The sequence below is a fragment of the Falco naumanni genome, chromosome 1, assembly GCF_017639655.2.
Source record: "Falco naumanni isolate bFalNau1 chromosome 1, bFalNau1.pat, whole genome shotgun sequence".
Classification (NCBI taxonomy): domain Eukaryota; kingdom Metazoa; phylum Chordata; class Aves; order Falconiformes; family Falconidae; genus Falco; species Falco naumanni.
In genome coordinates, this window is record NC_054054.1 from 57,727,219 (window position 1) to 57,752,443 (window position 25,225).

A 25,225-nucleotide genomic window follows, 5' to 3' on the forward strand; every position below is an offset into this window, starting at 1 on the left:
CAGCAAATATTTACAGTACAGTTTTTAATGCTCTAGTTACAGAGATTTAAAGAATTAAGTGCTTTTAATGATGAATTTTACAGCTTTCCCATCTCTGTGAAACAACAGGTATTATTGTAGTAACCTGGAGCAGAAGTACAAAATAGAAATGCTTTTAAGATTAAAAAAGGTAATTGACATTATATTGATTTGCAAGTCAGAATTAACAAAATTCATATCAGTGCCATTTCTGAACATTTATCCTCAGCAAGCATGCTGTTACATTGAAGAAAAGTGAGAAAGGAAATACAAAAATCAGGAAGGGAGAAAATGAGAAGTTACAAACCCAATGGCAGCTAAATGTAACACTTACATGCCAAACACCTAACACACACTAAAAACTTTACAAGGCGGCCACATTTGTCTGGAAGTTCTGCAAATAGTCCACAGCACAAAGTTCCCTAAAGTGCCGCAGGTGGTGGTCTACAAAATAGCCTCGGTCAGCAGATGCACCTGTGCCAGCACTGACAGAGACCACCCAGCAGATATGAAGCTCATGGCTTTACCTGCAAGGCCACACACAGCTCTCCATCCACACACCTGCATCTGGCAGAACACATCAAATGCAAAAGGGACAGCATCACTCCACTGCACTCCCCACTAGTTAAAGAAAAATTGAGGACTTAAATCAGGTGATAGAAACATGTTCAAGTACAATGGAGAATATGCTTCAGCTTTTTCTATTCCTGGAACTGGCTGCTCTCTGTCAGTCACGAAATTTCTTGACAGAGCACTCACATACTGTTCATTTCTCTCAGTAATTAACATGAACATGTTAGCTTTCCAAACATACAATCTACCTACAAATGTAGACAGTACAATTTCATCAACTTCTGGGTAAATTAAACCACTCAGTTCTACACTACTTCCATGAAATAAGAGTTATGGAAACCCCAAGAATAAAGAAAACATACTTCAAAACTAATTCCAGCCAACAGAAAACAACATACTGGAGAAATACAGTATTTTTATACAAGTTATGAGCTGCTTTTATGTGTTTTACTTCCTGTTTTTCCTGCTTTCAAGTTAGAAAATATTTTTAAATTAAAAACATTCTTCCTTCAGCCACTCATCTTCTCAAAGAAGTAACTGAGACAAGGCTCACCCTAATGCATCTTAAAAAATGCCAAAAGACAGCAGAGAGTTTTGGGTCAGTGTCTAATACGACTGTGCAACAGCATCCTGATGCTAATGTACCTAAAACTCATATTGTCATACTGGTCTTATCAATGAGCAATGAAAATCTCCCAAACAATCAGGGTCCACCACAGATGCTTGTCACTACAGACCTCACTGGTACTAATGAGGTAAAGAATTATTATTTGTGTAGTATCTCTGTATAAGGAGTATTGCCCAGCTTATAAAGTGAGGGTACACCAAGTCCTGAACATCCAGAGCATCTCTGCAGATGCAAAGCTCCTGCAGCAGGAACTTAATCCCTTTAGAAGGTACCACGGCTAAAGTGATGAGGCTTTCTGAAAGTTCTACTTATCTCTTCAAATCAATAGTACATTTTGATTTCTCGTAACAAAATCTTTCCTTTATAAAAAAATACAAACACCAAAAACGTTCAAGCACAAGCTGAGAACCCTCTCGTCTGGATGGTCTCTGTTGGCAGTGACCTTTTAGAATTTGGCTGGAGAGCAAGAAGATGCATATCATGTAAAACAGCAGAGGCCATGAACACTACCTCCAACACTTATTATTTGAGAAAACATATTCCCAACTGAAGAAGGCACTCGTGACATTTCCTTACTTGAAGTGCAACTAAAGGCTATTCAGTGCTAAGAGACACAAAGAATGCCATTTACTGAAAATGGAAAGGCTTTCTAAAGTAGCCCTTGATTAAGATGAGATAGTTGAATTTTTTGTCCCTCAGTTTGGATCCACATAATACTTTTTAGAAGGAAAACACATAAAATAAGCACTCACAGGGTAAGAATAACTCTGTTACTGAAGAGCTTAAAACAAAAGAAACTATCAGCATGGAAGTCTACAAATCAAGACATAAAACAGCTAACAAGTGCAGCCAACAGAAACTGACAACAGCTGTCAAAAGTATCATGAAGTACTGAAAAATGTCGTATCTTCCTCTTGCACTTACAAACCACACCTAGAGGAAATTAAGACTAGTTAGATCACCTATAAACTAAAACTTTTGCATTTGAAACACAGATCTTTTTTCTTTTCAACTGAAAAGTGAAGAACTGTTTCACAAAACGTTCCAGGTTACAATCTTTCTGTAACTTAAACCTGACTTGCTGATCATCACTAGCATGGCATTTCTGTATGCAACTGCTGATTTAATCCTGTTGGTAAATACTATATTGGTCTTACAAATACATTTTTGAGCATCAAGGGGTGTTATTTTGGATTTTTTAGCCCAGTGACCAATCTTAATGTGTTTTAAAGGAGAACAGTTTTTTACTTAAAGGTAAATGGCTCCTTAAAGATAAACTGAGGTTTTGATTTTATATGCTGTCCAGCCAGATAAACATACAGAAAACAGATAGATAGCAATGTCACAGGTGTGTTTTAAAATCTGTTCTACATGCAAGACATTTACAGTGTGAATCAAAAAGAAGCTACATGCCAAACCTTTTTCTCCCTCTCAAAACATCACTTTCAAGATCTGTGGACAATTTAGACATAACCAATTTGAAAGAATACTTTTATGTCCTCATATCACCAGTATATGATAGAGAGAATGGTTTTACAGCAGTATATATAACTATTTTCACAACTAGTTTCTCCACATCTTGTTTACTTCAGCACTTTGCAGCTCCCCTTAATCATCTACTACAGAATCTTCTGAAGACTTGCTTGTTCTTCTGGTTTTGTTAATTTTTCTCATTCTCCCCATACCTCTCTCTCCCCCTCTCCTTCAAGTTGAAAGCTTTATTTTGTCCCTCTCCCAACTATCTTAAAAAAATGTGTATTGGAAAGGTAAAGAGATATTTGCTTTATTTACAAATCTCCCCACTAAGTTTTAACTGCATTACCTTGAAGAATTAGCTTAAAGATAACGTTTTAAAGCATATTTTCAGCTAAATACTGTCCAATTTCACCTCTAATACTTTTTTCTCCTTAATAAACTGGAGTTCTCATTACTTCTGACTTTTCACCTTATGATCTGCAGGACAGAAAGACAAAAAGATCAGAAAAAAAGCCCAAACACCAAGATTACTGACATTCGCTTCCCAAATTCGCTGTTGGTTCTCTCACGGCGTTCCAGTTTCCTGCCTAACCATTGGTACTGGGAGGAAAGGGAGATCTCCTCTTGGTTTAGCAAGTGGAACAGTCTCACCAAGGATAGATATGCACCAGGACCAACATAAATGAATATATAAGACAACTATACAGGTGGAAGGGTACAATCTCCTTTTCACAGCACTGAGCCATTACATTGGTCCAGCTGTCATATGAAACCTTATACTAATATACTTAAGCCTCAAAAAAACTTTTAGGTGCTTAAAGTCCAAAAGATGCATTAAAAAAACTCTGCAAAGGTGATCTATTAAGGGAACAACAGCGTTTAAAAAACTGTAAGCTCTGTTCACCATATCTCAGAGGAAAACAAATTAATTAAATCCATGTGAGTAGCTGTTAAGTATAAAGAAAAGGCTCTTCCAAACCTAACTTTGAGTTGTACTGACACCCACCCTGAGCTAAGTTACAATTTCTTTGTTACTCTTTGGGATGAGGTAAAGGTAAGGTTTAAAAAAAACAAAAAAGAACAAAAAACCAAACACTGTAGGAAAAAAGTATATTTCTTGCAAATTCCTGCAGCCTTATCCTTCAGGTAAAACACTGGGACAACTACAGTAAAAGTAGATTAGGCATATAGCCAATATATGTATTGTATATACATATATATACAAGTACACAATACTTGTATGTATATATATATACACACATATATAACAAGTACACAAATTTAAAAAAATTATTAATTTTTTAAAAATTAAAAATTAAAAAAAAAATCAGATCTCAAAAAATAGGGCCAAAAATATTGAGATATCGCCTAGAACTGTCATACCTTCCCCCCCAATTAAATATAAATATAGTTGATTTTTCATATTAATAAAAAACCAAACAAGTCAGAGGCATCCTTCCTTTGTGCTTGGGCTTACTTTTAAAAAGATTTGCTGGCCATTACTTCAGTTCAATATTGACTCGATCTTAAGCAAATGCCTTACTTAAAAAATGTTTACCCGATGGTCACTGTATCTGCTTATAAGCAGTAATAATAAAACATACCATCACCGCACTTAAAATAAAAGTCTGGAGAGATACTTGTGTTTCCATTTATCTAAAATATTAAAGAGTTCATTTTCCACAAATCAATACATTTAAAACACAGGGTATTCAGAAGGTGACTGCTACTTTTGGTGATGGTAAGACATCTAATGCTGCCCCCACTACTGACAAAAAAAGCTCTCTCAGTGAGTTGATTCCCCTTGCCAATTCGTCTCAAAAATACTGCCCCAAAAATACCAGAACATTTTCTACTGGCTTTGTGAAATGAATCAGCACAGGGAAAGGCCACACCAGCACACAGGAGATGGGGAAGAGCTGCACAGCTGGGAGTAAGATTGCCCTTTTCACTGGCAGCAAACTGTTAAGATCAGCCTGATCTGCTTGTAAAACTGCGCTCAAAAATGTAAACAAAATCCCCCTTTCCCTACCTTCTGTTGCAAAGAGCTTCAAGAGAGATTCCAGAGGCCCTTAGGAAAGGTTCCTTATTCCTTCTTATGGAAAATACACACAGAACAATTTCCTGGGGCATTACTCAAGCAAAACAATGCTATCTGCCGTGATTAGAAAACAGAAGAGAGGTTAAGGGGTTTTTATGTAAATAGCATTCTGGATCCCGAACAGTATTACAGAGCAGTCTCTAAATGTAACTGAGAAGCAAACAGAGACTGGGGTGAGGGGGAAGCCATGGTACTTAGTTACCCACTAACCCCTCCAGGCTTCTCTAACTGAAATTCAGAATTCAAGTACAGAAACCGACTTTTATTCCAGATAGATGCTGGGCCGCCTGGTCATCTTCTGATGTACAAGGCTAATCAGAGATGCAACATGGAGCTGAACATGCCCTGCAGAGATGCTGGTATTACAGAGACACAGTGCTCATAGGCAGTTCATGTGTATCCAGTTCCTACTGTTAGCCCCCTGGGGCAATTACAGCTCTGTTACTCATTTCTCTGCCACCAAAGAACACATTTCTGTCAGCTTATTTCTGCTCCCCTAGCAGAGGCACCTGAAGGGAAGGAGGTTCAATATTTGCAAAAGGAGACATTTTCCATACACAGAAATAACGTGGATGCTGTGAGCAATGAAAATACTTATATCACTGATAAATTTAATAGCTCTTGTGCAGTTATTGAAGATTTGGCTTACACAGTTAGCCACTAAGACATTCCACAGTATTAGCTACCCTGCCTTACAACACAACCAAAGCACAGAGCTGCAACAGAAGGGCACATATCACACGCCACAGGTACAGCTCCCATTTGCCAGTTTGCACAGAGCAGCCATGGCATTCCCCTTTTGTAACACTACAAACAGCAAAAGGGAGAATACAAAATACTTTCTACACGTGTCTGTACACGTACACGTTTGTAAGTGGGTTTTGGTACATGAAAATACTCTGGATCTTCCAGTCTCAACTTTCTGTGTTTGATTTGGATTGTAGCTTTTTTGAGACAGAAATTTTTAAAATTGAGAACGTGCCAACTCTGGAATGCTACAACAAATTTAAAAGAACTGCCTATTCTTTAACTAACGTCTATTAAGACATTGCAATGCACGCAATGATATGCAAATATTTCAGCGAGTGAGATGTGGGTTTTTTCTAGGGTTCTAATAACCTTGTAAATCTAAAAAGACAGTTCTGAAAGATTTCTAAAATAAACTTGAAACCATTCTGACAGAAGCTACGTATTTTAAAAGATGTGTCACAGAGCATATATTTCTAAGGTCTTGCATTCAGCTATAAAACAAAATACATACTAATTGAGTTACCATTTTGAAAAACAATACTGATAAATGCTTTAATAAAAAAAAAAAAAGGAATTTCATCACTTGAATTCCACACAAAATATTTTGGTCAGATATATGCAAAGCCAACTAAGTGGTATTACCAAAATGATACTTTTATGCTTTGGATGCCAGGAATAGGGTTTTTTGGTTGGTTTAAGACCTTCTAAAATACTTTCATACTTTAAAATAGTTGTCTCAGTATTTCACCTAAATTCTTATTAATATAGAAACATTCATAAAGAGCAGCAATAAGGAACAGAAAGGAAAAGGGGAAAAAAAGCAAAAAAACCCCCACAACCACCCACTTCCAAATTCAAACATATCTACAGGACAAACCACCCTATCTTTAAAAACCTATCAAGTTCCTGAACAGCTTCATTATAAAATAAATTTGGTGGTGCATTAACACCACATCTGCTGACATTAAGCAAGTAAACATTTGCAAATTTTTTTTCAAATCATTCTATTGGTTTATTACCTGTTTTGTTGGCACCTGCCTTCTGCAGCATACCCAAACTGGTAAACACAGGAGTTCTTTTGCTCTATTCCAGCAGAGCAGTTCATTCCATTACCAAGATACAAAAATAGAAATAAGCAGATAATTTAAAGAGGATTCAGCTACTATCTGCTATTGTAAAAGCATGATCCCAGAACAGACTATAAGTCTGCATTTCGCAAATGATGACATCACACTATTAAGTGATATTAGTCAGGCACTCCTGATTTCCCTGAAATCACTCCTAATAATTACCATTTAGCAAATATTTAATAAGTAAGAAAGGAAAATTCATCTTCAACAGTAGGGCTGGTGTATTCTATGTTTATTATCCTCATTTGCTCAAGCTATTGACAAAAGATTGAACAAGATTAGATGAAGGCATCTGTTTTGTCTACACACTTAAGCCTATAGCATTTTCTTCTAACCTGGCACAAAGACAGATTTATTCTGAAATCATAACATTTGAAATAAAATACTATTTAAAAGTGAAAGCTATAAAGAAAACATAATACAGCATAAAAGCAGGCTTGATGAGATATGCCTGTGGAGATATTTAAGTCATGCACATCACAGTGACATCCAACTATAAACTTCAGGGCTCTACAGCACTCAAAATTGAATGAGGACATGAACCTGGCTACAAGAGCATCACTCTTTCAGACACCATGAGCTTCTGATCAGAGTTTTCAAGCATATAGGCAGTAACAGTCTTAACAGACTTTACTCTGTAAGAAGACTTCAACAGTCCATACCATTACAACATTAAATTATTCTAATTTGTTATACACAGAAACAACTTCTTTAACGAAACAGAACTGCCCCTTGCTTTCCTCAGCTGCCACATTAATCATCCTGACAGATTAAAAAAAAAAAAAAAAAAAAAAAAAAAAAGGGAAAAAAAGAAGTGGTTTATATTAGAATGAGAAAGGTTAAGAAAAATCTTTCCAAGGAAATCCCTTTCTCCCACCACCACCACAAACTTAATTCCACTGTTAAGCTGTGAATTCACCACCCAGTAAGATGGATGTCACCACCTCCCATCTTTGCAGTTAGACACATAAGGGAAAAAACTTCTAGGCCACACCAATTCCTGAAAATAGCCACCACATAGCAAAGGGTAAAAACTGTGTATCTGATAGCCATCAGAATTCAAGACCATAAAGGCTCAAGACCTTACTATTTTAGCTGAAGGCAAAAAGAAAAGTACAACTGGATTTTCCGTTGCCACCCAACTGAATTATCTGAAAAAGGAACATTAACTCATTCCACTTCTTTTTATTAGCACAATATACTGTAAGATTTGACACTAATAGGTAGTAAAAAAAAAAAAATCATACAAACAAGATTGCCCATGTTGTTAAGTTAAAAATTCTCTAGACAATGTCTGTATTTTTACTTGATTTCTTTAATTTACATACTATGTTTATTAAAAAACAAAACACTGAAAGAAGAAAACATTTCTGAAATGAAAAAAACCACACCTAAAAGGAAAGCCTTCAGAAACTTAGGGGATTCAAAAAACAGGAGGAGAAAAGATAACACAAAGCTTGAACCCTGCACTACAGAGATCTGTGCAGCACATGTCTGTCTAGAGAACTCTTAATGCCTAATCATAGTTACAACTTTAAAACTTAAATAGGGATATTTATTCCCAAAAGGGAAAAAAAAGTAAGGCAGGCATGCAAAGACAAAGAGCACATTAGAGATCCTGTAAAACTGCTTTAAAATAAATCACACATGATAGTCTTTTAATGATAAAATAGTTCTAAAACTAAAGACCCCATTATAGCAACTCTGATAAAAAGGCCTTTTATATTCAAATCAATCAATTCAGCAAAATAATCACGATCTGAAGAAAAAATTTAGTAATCAGTTTTTACCAGGTTGATGACACGGATACATACTGTAAAGAGGATGTAAAACACATATCTCCTCACCTTCATCTATTGTCTGTCCTAACGAAAATAGTCTGACACGTCTCATCTTCAGTAGCCTTGGGGAGCTTTCATGGGGAGTACTCCCAACATCCAGAACTACATCTCCGGAACCGACAGTGGGAACAATTTTTTTCAGTAATTCCATTTTTACATGCCCTCTGTGTTCTCAGCACTTACTAAATGCAGCCGTTTAGCTACACGTTATGGAGCGTGGCTCCCACATCAACTTCCTTGAGCACAGAGGTAGACTTCTCCTAGTAATGTTACGTTGAACCTGGGTGGTGCCAACATCAGCATATCAGCTGCCAGCTGCTCCGAGGCAGATTTTAAAGACGTCTAACTGTATGGGCTGATAAGAAAACCAAACAACAACAAGCCTACTATATACTGACCAACACACGCTAAACTCTGCATTTGTAGAAGACACTGTATTTAGCAGTGCAACAATTTTAAGCACTAATACAATGCACTGTGTATTTTCAAATTCCTATCTGACAGAGTTCAATAGCTCTTATTTTTCATTAAGTGCACAGTGTTCATCTGCTTTTGAAAGATAACACTTATCATTCAGAAAGTCTATGCACCAGCTCTATAAACAAGGTGTCTAACAGCACCACAATTGAAGCCATTTGCATTCTCACACGGTTTTAACTACTAGCTATGAAGATACTAACATTTATTAAGTTCTGTTTTGCAGAGACTCTGATGCTGTATTTACCATTTTAAATACTCAAACCACATTCCAGAAAACACCAAGTAGTGAAATAATCTGTCTCATTTTGTCCAAACACCCACTTTAAACTTAGGGCTACTTCTCCATATGTGTCTGGTTCAGGGTTTTTTTGTTTTATTTGAGAGAAGTTTAAACGTTGTTCTATGTTTAGCTTAATGAAGCCATTACAAAAGATGCCTTGCATTTGGAGCAGAAAGCCCAAGGGTGGGTGGAGAGGGAAGAAGACATTTCTGAATGCATTCAACACAATAACCCAACCTAAGTGTGATGTATACCACACTATTATCCATTCCTTAAAATAAAGTATTTAATCTGAAATTCGCTACTGTGCCTAGCTCTTACAAAAACAAAACCAGAACTACCACAGGTACATACAGTAACCTGTTTCAGGTCTCAGAGTTCCAGTAGCTCAGTGCTCACAAGGGGCTGCTCGACTGGATTAAGCTGTCAGTCCTTTACTGACCAACTCTATTGTCACACTTCATAGGCATTAAGCCTAGTCAAGAATGCCACAACTTGAAAAATTTCATACAAGTTCATTAAAGCCAACACCTATGACATTTTTCAAGTTCTATATAGACTGAAAACATGTGATAACTTTCGGATTTAAATCTGCATTAAAATCCCCAAATATTCGTTAGTGTACATCTCCCTTGTAAATGAATACAAAATTCTACACAAATCTACTCTGGCCTTATCATAAAAGACTCACTGTCAGGATATTATTTCCTGCAGTGAAAGATTTGGGACATCAAGGAAAAAATTGTCCCTATAATGATTTCATTCACAGAATTTTTTCCACCAATACAAAAAAAAGTTACACAGAATATATATTCACAAAAGCATTTTATGTGTTTTCAGAACAAATAATAAGGTACCGCAAAGACAATCTGCAATTATAATAGATCATGAGTCATTACAAACTCAAGCAATCATTTATTCATAATAGCATTACTTTCTATATAATTTCTTTTTTTGCCCTTGAAATCTTCCCACAAACCTACTATGCAGTTTCTAGCTTTTGGGAATGAGAAAGAAGTTCAGACACTTCTGTGAGATTGAGAATGCTTCCAACCATCCACCTGCCAAACTGTGATTTGTAAAGGAGGGGTAATCAGGTATTTCAAGTTGTACCTAACTTAAAAACTCTCTGAAAGTTTCAAACTAGATACCAAAGTGCTCTCAACCACACTATGGAGGTTTTATTATGCATGGGACACAGGGTGGAGATGGCAGACGAAGTGCAAGTACCTAGTGCATCACTTCAGCTACATACATAAGGTGACTTCCCACACAACATGCAGCATACCTGAACGGACCATGAATAAAAAAAAAGTCAAGGGTTGAAATGATACTTTTTTAATGAGAAAACATAAAATCCTTTCAAGAAATAGAATTTGCAAACAAAACACAAACAAGGAATAAAAACTGCCCGCCATACACATGATCATATCTCAAGATTAAACCTGATAAACTAAGAGACCTAATATAACACAAATGTATCCAAAAGCTTTTGATTGATTTTTCCTTCAGGACTCTTAAGAAAAGGACATTAGGAAAAGGCCATTTCTGCAGAAGATAGTTGGGGATATGTACATACATGTATATATATATTCATATATTTTCATCTGTATCTATGGATATGGATAGATGGCGGTTAACTCCAAGACTTCCACACTTCATTACATCCTGTGAAAGCAGCATTTTCTAAATAACGAAGCTAAGATACAAAGCTTATGTTGCTGTCTATGTCATTTCACATACTCTCTCACACTTGCTCTTACCATCTTCCTTAAACAGTACAACGTACAACTATGGTTTTTATATGACCTCAGCAAGTTTTACAGATAATCTGTCAAGGGAAAACATATGAGAAGACTTATAATTTTTACACGTGAACTCATCTTCAAACAAAAGAAACAAAAACAGGTTACAAAAAATCAATTTGATAAATTTTAAGGCTTTCTTAATCTGGAACCTCTAAATACAAAGAAGAATGGGAGACTCGAGCTTACACAGAATTATTATTGGTATTACAGTAAATCCTTTGATGTCATTCTGTGTGTATTCCTCTCTGGTTTACCTGCCGAGGTCATTCAGACCTGCCCTGCTGCAGAGCACCCCAGCGAGCCGCCCCAGCAGGAAGGCGGTAGCACCCCCCACTAACAGAAGCCCACCTCAGCTCAGATCGCAAAACACCCACAGGACCCCCCTGGGGGACCCAGCACCGCTTCCCACAGCACCCACCCCTTGGGTTAGGCCTTTCAGGACACAGGGGTGCGCAGAAAGAGCAGCTCCCCAGGAATTCTGCTGGAGGAGGTGAACCTGCTCACGCAGTAACACCCCAGCAACGATAAGCGCTGGAAAAACGGAACACAACCAATGAGGGAAAGACCCGCGCAAGTGCCTTGACTCCACGCGTCTGGAAAATTTTTAGAATTAGCAATAACGACAGGGAAAGGCAACTATGAAACAGCCAACACACTGGGAAGAATCCTTTCGGCAGAGCCCAGATGACCTGTAGGCCACCACCAGCACGCGCTATCTGGCGGGTCTCCTCAGGAGCAGACGTGCGCTGCTAGCCTCCCCTCCTGTAATGCGAATGTTTTTATAACCGCCCCTGGCTGCCAGAGCAAACCCCAGAGAGGGCACAGGGCTGGCTTTATGTCTAACGAATAAGACGGCGAGTCAGGCCCTGGGGTTCCCTCACCGGGGCCGCCCTGCCCATCGGGGGGCACACAGGCGGGAGAGGGGTTCCGCGGCCCCGCCCCGCCCGGCGCCAGGGCTGTGCCCGCAGCGCCCCCAGGCGGCGGCGGCGCCACGCTGCGCCCCCCGCGGGGATCCTGCTCCTCTTCCGCTCCCCCCGCGGCCGCGCCAGGCCCGGCCCGCCGGTGCCGGTGCCCTGCGCCTCGGCGGGCTCCTGCCAGGCTCGGCGGCGGGTGCCGCGCCGACCGCCCGGGCACACGGCGGGGCCCCTCCGGCGCTGGCGGCGGGCAGCAGCGCGCTCCGGCCCTGCTGGCGCAGCGGGAATGCACCGCAAAACACCTGGGGCCAGCACAAGCAGGGACAAAGCTACGCACACCATTTTGCAACAAACCAGCGCGAACTTCTTGAAGCTATTATTTCGCATTTAAAAAAATTACTTTAAACCTAAGCCGTTTCACCTGGCTATAGTTTTGTCTTACTGGGGGGTTTGACGTAAACTAGTTCCGTTGGTTTCCATGCTTTTCTCAAAGCCAGTCTAGCTTTCTGTTTCCCGAGAAACGAAAGTAACAACTGTCAGCTTTCGGTAAAGTTTTGATTTCCTGTCAGTAGCTTAAGCTGTATTTGCGAGATACGGGGCTGCTGGAAGCTTTTTGGCGTTTTGTTGGTTTGTTTGCATTTTTTGGGGTCTTGTTTTTCTTTTTGGAGCAAGTTGGGGGACTTTTTCTTTGGAAAGTTGGGGATTTCTGGATTTGGGGGGGTGTTTGGGGTTTTTTTAATAGCTTAGCTTTAATCATGTAGCATTAGTAGAAGGGAAATACAAATAGTAGTAAAATACATCCATCACAAGCTGAACATAAAACACAACTGTTACATGCACTGACTGAATGAAATATGATCCTGTTTAATAAAAAAGCCCCCAAATTTTTACCGTTTATGTATTAGGTAACAACTGTTCTTATCTTGAAGTCGCATGCAAGAATACAATGCTTTCCTGGACTCATTAGGAGTTCCTGAGAAGATCAAGGTATTGTCCCCCACAGCTTCTACAATCCTCTCAGGATAAGGATCTGGGCTTCCTGTGCAGTACTGACTTACCACACAAGATCTTCCAAACCTATTCATTTCTTCTGCCAGCAGATTTTCTTCAAATCAGAACTTGCCTTTCAAAGCAAATCCCAAAGCAGTACACACTCTGTATCACACACATTCCCACGCCAGCAGGAACACCGAGAAGACATCATTACACAATACCATAACAACAGAAGTGGCTAATTTCCCCCCCCCCCTTAAAAAAGGATCAAAGTGAGTAATGAAAAGCATGATGATGGTATTTTCTATGCAAAAAAAAAAAAAAAAAAAAAAAAAATTTAAAAAGCATTTAAAAAATACAGGTTCTGTAGAACAGCTACCAGTAAGTCAGACCAGCAATGGCAACACTGCTATGGAACTGGATCTCTGAGGAATTGAGAGCTAAAAACTTTAGAAGTGCTTAAATGAAATAAAAAGAATAGAGTTGCCAACTATTAATGTAGGTTTGCCTATGGAAAAGCAAGAATACAGACAACAGCTGATAACCAGAGATTAAGCACACACATGTATCTCCAGAGTTACTTAAGAACATAAGCGGTTCAACATACATTTCTACAACAATATTTTGGCTATTTAGTTGATGGCTATTTTCACGGCCATCATCACTGTTTCTGTTAGAATTTTCTCTAGCACTACACCGAAGTACACGTCTATAGAAGAATCTCCTCATATTTTAAAATCACGTCCAAAGCATAAAAGTCAAATGGCCAGGTAAGGAATCTATAGTTTATTGTTCAAAATAGCCTTCACTCCAGTCCCAAAGTGCATACAGCAGCAGTTCAGCTTGCTTCCCTTACCAAGCCTGACCTAATCTTAGCTTAGTGCTTAAAATCTTATACAAAGAAGGTATGTTTAAAATGTTACTGACCTGTGGAAACTATCATTACCCTTTTTTCATTGTGACTCTTTTCCACAGCTTCTATTATTTTTAAAAAAGCAAGCTTACCGAGTTCAGGGTACACAGGACAAGCTCAGTTTCCACTACCAATGAAAATCTTTTGGACATCTAGATTAAATATAGGCCTCTGTTTACACAGCATTCATCCACCCTAATCTACTTCAGTTCCTTCCTTGCAAAATGGACAGAGTTTCTGAAACATGGTCACAGAAAGTTGTTCTACACTGCAAAACAGAAAGCAGAAATTAATACTTAACCTAGAAAAAAAAACCCTGAGTGGGTAAATTCACAAGTCCATTTGCATGGACAGACATGCTCAAGTCTCTAGTTTAGGCGTACATCCTCTGTGCTCTGTTATACAGACCGTGCTACTAAAACTCTGAAATGCTATATACAAGAGTGTTTAGTGAAATATATTTGTACGAGAAGATTTATGTTAGCTGAGGAGCTATGTGGTTTTAAGTTTCATATAGTATATAGTCCTACATAAAATTTCATAGTGTGATCTTTCTTGTAACAAAACCACAGTGCCAAAGAAGGATGTACAACTGGAGATCAAGATTCATAGGTTAATAATAAAATTAGTCATAGAAAAAGTAAGAACTTCATTTTCTTAAGTTACATCTTTGTTCAGCAACAAGGTTAGCTAAAACAGTTGCTGCATACATATTTCTGATGCCGAGATGCTGTCTGTGGAATTTCAGGTTACTTTTAGCTAGAGGATACAGGCAGTTAAAACTAATGTATCTTACTTTCTTAGCAGAGTATTATAAGAAAAAAGTTAGGTATCATGTATGTTTTCCTACAGATATATTGAGACATAACTTTAAACCTTCTTTTATCTCAAAGATAGAAATAATAATCTCTAAAGCATTATAAATTTTTTCTAGTGGAAATGCATAAACTTAAGATTTTAAAACAGCAGTATTTTCCTCTTTAAATCCTAAATGAAAGACTTCCTTCAGCATAAAGCAACAGCACTTAAATTGTTCTGCAAAATACAGATGTCTTTGCCCCTTCTTTTCACTTAGTAACTTAAACACATTTCCACTTGGTAATCTGAACATAATCAGAAAGAATAAATGCTACTGCTAGAGCTATGTATTTTAGTTTAAATAGAAAACAGTCCAATCTAACAGTTCTTACAATAAATTTAGTTGTACTAGGTACTCTGAGCTGAGCTCCAAGTCTTCAACATCTATGGCTGACAGAAAGATTGACACCTGTATTAGAGGAAATCAAATTCACTCCTGCTCAGATCAAGATGCCTTTCTTACCTGTTAGGGACGCATAATGATTATAGTACATTCAAGGCAGTGGAAAAGTAAGATACTTAAGGAACTAACTTCTCAGACAGTACATGATTGGAGCATGATTTACCACAGTAATAACATCAGATGAATCTGTCTGTTAATTTAGAGCAAATCTTTTATGTAAATGTTGTAACCCTAAAACAGAATAAAGGTTTTTCTGTACACAGAACATTTATGGGTATTCTCTCCATTGAACAATTTTTTTTAATTAACATTCAATTGTCTCCTGTCTTAAGGAGAAAGAAAACAAAAATTGAAAAAAGGAGGAGGAAAAAAAAGAAAAAAGAAAAAAAAAAGAGACATGAAATCAGTAACAACCATTACACTACCAGATGCAGCACAGAGTGCTCCCAGAGAGTGAAACTTGATGTGGGCTTGTAGGAACTCCAGTATTGTAGCTTTAGCACATAAACATTTGTAAAACATTGTTAGTGTTTTAACAGAAAACAGGGCTATCCTTTCAATGCTACAGATGTTCACATATAACAGAACTGAGGTATTTCAAGTGACTATATTCAGTTCTAAAAGGAAAAAAGCCAGGAAATTTGCACTTACAATTTCTAGAAAGAATGAGAATAGATGTAATTTAGGTTTGTTTGTCAACATTTTTGTTTCACAGCTTTGAGCACAGGAGAGGAAATACTAACTTTCGGTGTAAGATACTGGGATGGAATCTCATTTACTCTTCCTATTTGGAAAGCTACAATATACTTGAAATGAAACAGAGGTCTGACTAAGTTAGGTACTAAATTAAGGTCCAAAAGTATTTCTAGTAAGCAGGGGAGAAAAAAAGAAAGTTGAAAACCCAGCAATTTTGGACTATTAGCAAATAAGAAAACTGAGTTGCTAAACACACTGAGAATAAATAACGTTCAGCACATCAAAGTACTAAATAAACAAATACATGGGAAGATGAAGGAATCTCAACCAACAAATTGTTGAGCCACCCATCCATTTTTGTCTTATTTGGAACATTTATGTATTTACGCACACCCACGCAGGTTAGCTTGAAAAAATCAGTCACATTATCACAGTAAGCTTATGAAATTGTAGAGAGGCAAATAAGACCACCATAAATAAAAAAAAACAAAACAAAACCACAAAACAAAAACACAACACAGAAACAATACATGGCACACTAACTGTGCAGCTTCAGAAGCTGGGTGAACAGACCTTCCTAAAAAGACTGCAACCAAGGCAAAGGTACTTTCTTCACAGAAGTTCCACTGCTCAGGCATTCTAACAGTGACTTGGTGCAACAGACAAGCTCAAAGAGCAGCTTGATATATTAGTTCTTTCCAAGTACTACAAATTAAGATGGCTCTATAGAACAGACAAGACACATCATGAATGACAATTCGAAAAATACAGTTTAATACAAAATAGTGATAGCGTACATTTAACTAACACATATTATCAGATCAAAAAGGATTATTCTAATATCTAACACCAGAAGAAACATGTGAGATTAGCTTGTGTTTTGAAAGAATTTAAGAAAAAAATCTTTATTTGGATTTGGAAGAGATTGCTGGATTACACCTATCTGAAGGAGAAGTTAAGCCTGTTCCTAGAAGAAGCAACAGGGAAAAATACCAACCTGCCTTTGAAGAGCAGAAAGATGCAGCCATTGAAATTAAAGGACATAGCTGAACATGATCACCCAGGAAGGTGAGGATTCCTTTATTTGCAGAAAAATTGACGCTCCAGTCACCTGATTAGAATAGAAAGACTAAAGACAACCTTTGTCCTTTCCTCAGTTGTGACTTTTAAACAGACTAATAATAAAAGACATCTAATTGTCATAGTGAAAGACAGGAGGATTCCTTTTGAAAAAAGTTTCAGAGGCTGGAATTACTTCCTCCTTAAGGAAGATACCAGAAAGTTAACTTTACTGCTTTACATTTCTTAATAACTGATTTGCAAAAACATCCATTCTTTTCAAGTTCATGTGTGTTAAAGAAAAAAAAAAAAAATCTCTGAAGAGAATGTTACATACACATTGTTAATATACACAGGTTATCTTATAGCACAATTGTTGCAAGCCAGCAGACTATAAATGGAAATACATGGAGGCATCAAGACGGTCATTCTGTCCAAACTAGGATTATCTTTCATCACTCCCACAGAAAAACCAATGAAATGTGGTTAAAATTAAGAATATTAGCCAAAGAGACCCTAAAGACAGAGGGGCCCCTTTTCTCGCAAAAGACTGTTATTCCTTCCTTGATTCTGCTGTACAATTTAGCCTGAATCCTTGTATCCTTCAAGGTATGCCTCAAATCAAAGGATCAGGGTCTTTTTTTTTTTCTTTATTGTCTGCATCAGAAGTGAGCCTTGCTGCACTTCATAAGCTGTTTCTGAGCCAGAGATACTTACTGAGGAGCTAAGGAGGATAGCAGAGATGAGAACTTCATGATCAGTGGTGCCTTGTGCGCTGTAGGTCGAAAGTGGCCTGGGCCAAGTGAGGGAGGATGTGTTAAGCCATGCTGGGCAGAAGCACAAGGGAGGGGAACTCACAGAGAGTTTCCACAGGAAAGCTCTGCAACTATGTAGGAGGTATCATAAGTAGCTGCATCACTTGTGCCTTACCCAAACCTCTGAAAAAAACTATTGCTGTCTCCTGGTCTTTGAAGTAAAGTGCTTTTTTTGTATAAAGACACACAGTGTTTCCATTAGCTACCCAGCAAGGGATAGGTATTTTCCAGTTCCCTAAAGACTTCCAGTTTCCATTCCATTATATATCACAGATTTAAACTGTAATACAGAGTCTTTACTGTAACTTGTGCAGTTACTATACACCTTGATAAAGAAGTTGCTGGGTTTTTTATAATTAAGCACCTCTCCAAGTGAACTCTTCTCAAGCCAACAGTTGCTGGCTGCACATGGAGAACAGCAGCATCTCCACGACCAATAGTAAAATAGTTGGCCTGACCGAAAAGAGTGTTAAAAATAAGATTTTCAGATACATATGCATACAGATAGCTGTTTATAAATAAATTTCAGAGCTGTAATTGTGCAGCTAACCAAGACCAAAGTTAGTTAGTAGACAAGTTTTTTTCTCCACCATCTTCTTGCTGATGCATAAACACACTTCTAAAAGGAATCCACAACAGTTCAAGGCCCTTTAAAGGCCAAATGTATTTCATTTTAGGTGTTAAAAACTCCACTGACAGTGCCTTGTACATTATGTTCAATGTACAAGTAGATTGCATTAAAACAAATACATGGTCATAAATAAATGTTAATCAAACTAAAAATTATCATTCACGATAAAGATACATAGCTGTTCTCCATGACAGAAAATAAGTTCAAAAAGAAAAAGCTTTTCAAAAGGTTGAAAACAGGAAATTTATGAATGTTGGATGTTGCTACCAAAAAAAAAACCCCAACCCCCACCCAAAAGAACAATAACAAAAAGCAAAACAAAAAAACCCTCCCTGACCTTCTAGACACAAGCAGCATTAAAAAATCCCCAGAATCCTGGGGAAGGGAAATCCTACAAGACAGGCTCACCCTCCACCCCCGCACCCCTCCAAGTCTGACACACACAGCTTTCCCACTTCACAGATTAAGCAGCTCCTCTGTGCCCCTATTAGCATTTTCACCTTCTGTTTTCTTGCAGATGTGTCTCATATGCTCCACGTTTGAACAACATGAGGCATCAAGTGTGAGGCATTCTGCAAGTCATTTGTCACTACAAGCAAGCACGGTCTACAAAGGTCTTCAGCAGAAAAATACCCCTAGGCAGGAGTGAGAACTAATGTTCAAATGAAGCAGGAGAGGGGAAAAAGCTCACAAAGAGCCGTATTAAAAGTTGGTGAAGCCTGCTGAGCTATATAAAACTCAAATCATCTTAGTAGAAACTTTGTAATAAAAAGTAACTTAAATGTTCCCATTTATTTCCCCAATATCCATCTTACAGTTTATACAGACACAGCTAATGAAACTGCTGAGCAGGCTACTGAGCAAAAGTACTGCTTTAATCCTAAATGACTACTTAAAGGAGGGGGAGTGGGGAAGAAACAAAAACCTCTTCTCCTCTTGATGGTCCTTTATTTTCTTAATTATACTGGGGAAAAAAAACTTAACCAAACTTAAGTGGTACACTTGCAAAAACACTTACAATGTACGTTCTGAATACTGTTCAGTAATTTCATTTACACACAGAAATAGGCTTTTGAGCATAATTAGCAATAATGTAGAAACATACATAGTCATTAAAATCCTTTAAAGTGAGATAAAACTAGAGTTGTCCAAAGCATAAGAAGCACCCACAGGAGAACAACTTACAGTAAAAAATGATACTAATGTCCTCAAACCCTCTGCCTCTCTTTTCCTGTTTCATTTAAAAGACTGATCTGGAGTTCCTAGCCTAATGCCAAAAAGCGTATTTGCCTTACTTGAGCAATAGAAAGATATGGATGCTCAAGGTAAACTTCTGCAGCAACAAATTTATTATCTTTTGAGAAAAAGAATACATAAATCAGAACAGAAATAATTATGGTATAAAATTCTGACAAAAGACAGTGAAGCAAGTCAGCATGTTCTGTAACTAGAAATGAAAGCCAGTGGCAAAAACCAGGGATATGGTACACTGGAGATGATCCAATGGCAGAACTTATGATACATTCAGATTTTATTTTATCGTATACTTCTCCTGTAAAGAATACATAGGACAAAGCAATAAAGCAAAGAGAGCTACACTAAAAATACTATAGAATATATAATATTATAACGATAGTTATTGACAATAGAACATAATATTCTATCACATTCTATAAAGAAATATTATAGAATATATAATATAGAATGTCTTGAATATTAAAGTCCAAGTCCACATAGAAAATACCATAGAAACAACTGCACTTCGACACCAACATGCTCTTTGTTCTCAAAGGCCAAAAGGAAGCACAGTCAGTCTATCAGTTTTACGACTCAACTGCAGAGAAGCAGTGTATTACATTATTTGTGAAGGACAGTTTAGGTGTTGGATTAGTTTGATCCATCCATTTAAACTCATAAATGCTTTATCCACAGTAATGGCCCTGGTGCTTGACCGCAATATGGATCTATTCACTACTGATAAAATCCTTACATCAAGAGCAGTAAAGAAAAGAGCATCTATATAAGGAATTGTGACGGCTTTTACTAATTAGCTGCATTACCTAGCTTCACCCACAAGAGGACAGAGCTCAGACACCTGCCAGCACATCGTAAACGAGGACTCTTATTAGCACCCAAGAAGTCTGATTTGCATTGAGCACTTCAGTTTGTGAAAGAAAACTTGAGAGAATTATTGGACATACAGAAATTATACGAGAGAATTACTAAATGTACAGTTTGAGGATTACTAAATGTACAGGAACCACATCTGAATTAGGAAGTCTCCAAGCGGCACATGATGCGAAGATAGGAGGCTGCTTGCCCTTTTGTTAACCTCTTCCTCAGACATTCAACTCTTGGACACAGTTACTACACCGTGTTAAAATCACATGTTCTTATTTGATTTTACACAATACAGACAACCTTCTATTCAGATAATTGATATCTGAAGTAGTAGTTCAAATGTGTTAACAGTAGGATATAGATAAGACTTAAGCAAAGAGGGGAAAAAATTAGATGCATGAAAATGTATTTATGACAGAATTGTAAAAAATGTCTTACCACTTAGAAGCCATTGTTAACCACCGACGAGAGCCATTATCACACTTAGGATGGATCCATCAAGACATTTTCCTCCAAGTCCAATACGTGCTTAGAGATGTGATAGTAGACCAAAGATGTAAACAGCTACAGGTCAGCTGGCATGTAGCCAAATCTTAGAGAAAGGTCTCCAAACACAGTACAGACAAATGAAATATAGAATGCTGGAAAGAAAATAAGAAAAACCATAGTCAAACCTTAGACACTTAATGGAGATGTCAACATTCTCCAAAAGCTTTAGAATTTTTCTTTTTTCATTTAAGTCATAAACAATAATTACATGTGTCTTCAGAATTGCTGTTCTGCTCAGAACCTTATGATTCTTAATGATTTTCCCCCATGAAAAACTAAACCTGACATAAAAATAAAATCTAGCTTCCAACACAGCATATTTTATGTACATCCATTCTTTATATAGAATTTTAGTTGTACTTTAATTACAAACATACTTTATTAATCATATATACAATTGCTCTCAAATGCAAATCATTCTGAATCAAATTTTTCCAATTAGCCCTTTCATTTCTTTTCTGATTTGTGCTGATTTTTTTTTTCCCTGCTTGGTTAGCAGGAGGATGCGGTCAGAAAAAGGAACAAACAATACTTCAGCTGCCTCTCCCTAACAAAGCCTTGAGAACTTCCAGAGATTCCTTCATAACAGAAGTTTGTATGCAACTTGCATAGTTGTCACAACTTGCCTAAGCAGCAGTTTGTTTTTGTTCTTCTATACCACCAAACTACAGCAAAAGCACTTCGGTATTTTTAATTTTACCCTGAAGGCAGATCGAGCACTTTTAACTGCTTTTAACAACTCAAGTCTCAACGTGCAGACAATCCACTGCTCCTGATCATCGACGTTGGGGGGGGGGGGAATGTTTTTAAAGTCATCGCCTGAAAAATTGCAGGTACATAAAAAGACCTGTACACCCAACATGACTAACAATGCTCTGATGCAACACGAATATACTAGTTTCCTTTAGGGATGTGTGAACCATTCAATCACCAACAATTATTTTATGTATGGTTTGTTCTACTACTTAATTAGCGTTTCCAAAAATACAAAAGAGACACCCACCATAGTAAGTGCAATCTAAAAGTAAAAAGCCACATCCTGAAATTTTTAAGATGTAAAAGAAAGAGACAAGCAGGAAAATTAGGTAATAATTTTTTTGCAAATAGGAAGCAAGCTGATATTTATATGTAGTATGTTTTTAATTTATGTAAGTCCTTGAAAAAGCAAGTCAAGCTTTTTAAAGACTTGACCAGTTAGAAAGAGAAGCATTTAAAGACAGATAAAATTCTAACTCTGAATTTCACCTGCTAAATTGCAACTCTAATAAAAATGTTAGCAGCTTTCTGTAGTTTGTGCATTTGACAGTACAATGCACTAAATCAGCATGACTTTTTCCTCTTTAGACAATTAGGGCAAGCAAACATTTTCTGTGCAGCAGCAAATATGGCCTTCTTTCTTTTCTTTTTCAGAAAAAAAAAGTTGTTTAAATCAGCTCATGCAAAACTTTAAATTTACTCCAGTTTAGTAGCAAGTGGGTCGGCTGTCCTTTAACTCCTCCCCTATTACACTAACTGTGAACAGCACTTTCACAAATCAAAATCATGCCATATTGCTCTCTATCAAACTGAAATACCCAGACAGAAATCCATCTTGGCGTATGCTGACATTTTAGCTCACTTTCTAACGCAAAACATACATTCACAGATACATAGTCCATTCTGTTCAGAAGCTTCCCTTCTCACTGTATCCAGAGCAAACATACAAACATACACATCTTCATTCTTCACCATGCCAATTACATCTCCCCCCACCGGCCTCAACACACTACACCTAACAGGCCAGCCACTTAATGGTGCAAATAAAGTTAAATTGAAAACTAACTTGACTGTCCAAGCTTTAGGACAAGATACTGACATTTCATTTCAGCTGGCAGAGAATTGGGAAGAGCCTGGAGGGTGGGAGGCACAGGAAAACTCATTTGAGGTATTCAAGTTTTTAGTGGTATGTACTGAAGCAATGATAAACTTAAAATTGCAGCTGCTGCCCAGAATTTCAATAACTAGAGTTTTACTTGAACATAACCTAAGGTATCCTACAGAATCAATGTGATCAGATGAAGTCTGACTACAGGCAAAAAAGGTAACAGTAAAGTAGCAGTAAGGTCAAAAGCGTCCAACGGATGTAAATGAAGCTTACAGTGACAGCATATCGCTAGAGGGAGGTTCATTGGGCTTCATTTCCTAACTGCAGCTTACAATTTGAAGTTAAAATGTAACTATACTTTATCAGATCTGAAGTCAAAGGTATCACACAGGTGGAGGTTCGGTGTTTGGGGTTCATCCCTATGAAAGACTTATGAAAAGCTAAGAAACAGAACACGACAAAACTACATAATAAAGTTCAAAGTACAAGAGATTAGCTATAATAAGGTTTAAAAAAAAAAAAATAATCAAAGGACACCGCTGCTACTCCTACGTTTTTATACCTAAAAAAATTCAGGGCTCCCTTCACATCCTGAATTGGGAAACGCAGCTAAAAATCCAACCAAACTCAAACCTCTCAAAGTAGCAGCATATATAACTTTTATCAGGTGAACTTTTTCTTGGGGGTAGGGGGTATTTAAAAGAGAATTTATTTCTCAATTATTTTCAAGTTGCTGTATTATATTCACAGAGTAGCTGCTATAATGGTGGCTGCTATGCAAGACTGACAGCTTTACCCTTTTGTGCAGCAATTAGATGCTCCAATACAGCACGCTTTTTGCCATTGCTAAGTGTAGAAGAGTTGGTACTCCAAAAGCTTCATGAAAGGGGATTAAACCCAGTGTTGCAGGAAATCAAAGTGCCAGTGCCTGCATTTAAGAAGATATGCACAACACACTAAATTTGGGCTTTCTTACAATTACTGGCCCAAAAGACTTAATGTTATGGTACTTCAGAATAAATAAATAAACACTACGTTTTTAACCAACTGTTAGAAGTAGTGTTGAACATGCTATAAACACTATGCAGGCTTCAATACACCAAGTGTTTGCTTTCACAAAGGTAGAATAAAGGCAAAGATGAATTATATTAGTTTTTAAGACATCATTTTAAAAATTACAGCAAAAAATTGCTAATAAACCAGCTTAAGGGCAAACATTTACAGAATGGCACCATGGTCACTCAAACGTGTGGCTGACCTGAACCTTCAGCATTTTACAGAGCTTGGCTAAGTAACCTGCTGTCACAAACACTCCTAACATAACAGGCTACCCCCTTGTGAGCTCTGGTCCCTGACGCTGTCCCCCTTGTCCCCTCCCCAAAGCGATGGCAGATGGAGTAAGAGCCCATACAATGGGGAGACATATCAGGCCACAGGACAAGTTAAAGCCACGCTTCAGCCCAAGGCTCATGACTTAGATCACTCCTCAAACAAGGGGTGCAAGAAAAGAAAAAAAACAAACCCAAAAGATTGTAAATATTACCCAGATTTATTATACAACATACTGACCATATAAGATTTTCCTGTTACATATCAATTGAGCAATTTTTCCAAAACAGCACTGAGAGATGCTACCAGCAGGCTGAAAGATTTTTCAGGGGCTGCCCAGTTCCTCCGTTATCCCAGCGCTCTTCAGCTATAGCCTGCACAGGTAGACTGTGCCTAGCTTACTGCTTGCTTTCCTCTTGAATAAGTGATATTAGTGCCTTTACCAGAAATGTACCCGAAAGGGGGAAAAAAAAGCATTTGAGAGTATCTGAAGATTAAAGAAAGAAGAATAAAAAAGGGGAATGAAGCTTTCCAAGTTGCTGATAGCCAAATATACCTCCTTTCTCTACCAAAGTTTGGCACGTTTTGCCTTAACAGAATAATTTTGGAAACAATTTGGTTCTTTTGCTTCTTGTGAAAGTTTTAGGTATATTAATATTTAATAAATACATAACAATAACACCACAAAGTAAAAAAATTACACAATGAATTAACATGATGGTCACGTGATACTCTCCCAGTTCACCAACCATCTCATTACTGAAACAGCCTTTTTTACACTCCATGATCCACACCACCAGTGAGGCTGAGTGGCTGCCAATCAACTATAGGAAGGCACAAACGCTGTTAAACAGGAGAGAAACAAGGGTCCCCAATTCAAAAAGCAAGCCTTTTGGATGCTGGGGGCAGAACTTCATTAAACACAAATATTGCAACTGGAAGATGCATAGATCCTAAGCAAGAAACTGAGGTAGGTTCAGCTTCTACGTAACCAA

General features: G+C 37.6%; 1 protein-coding gene across 10 annotated transcripts in view; it reads right to left on the bottom strand.

Moving 5' to 3' along the window:
* Positions 1-25,225, bottom strand: part of FRYL (FRY like transcription coactivator) — a 172,307-nt gene that overhangs the window by 137,445 nt on the left and 9,637 nt on the right. For 7 of the 10 annotated variants that reach the window (XM_040595281.1, XM_040595273.1, XM_040595255.1 and 4 more), the window contains exon 1: positions 8,524-8,797. In XM_040595281.1, coding sequence (XP_040451215.1) covers positions 8,524-8,668 — 145 coding nt within the window. In that variant the 5' untranslated portion in view covers positions 8,669-8,797. Of the gene's footprint in view, positions 1-6,565; positions 6,630-8,523; positions 8,798-20,926; positions 21,130-25,225 lie in introns of those variants that run through there. The other 3 variants (XM_040595307.1, XM_040595315.1, XM_040595298.1) reach the window with 3 other exon arrangements.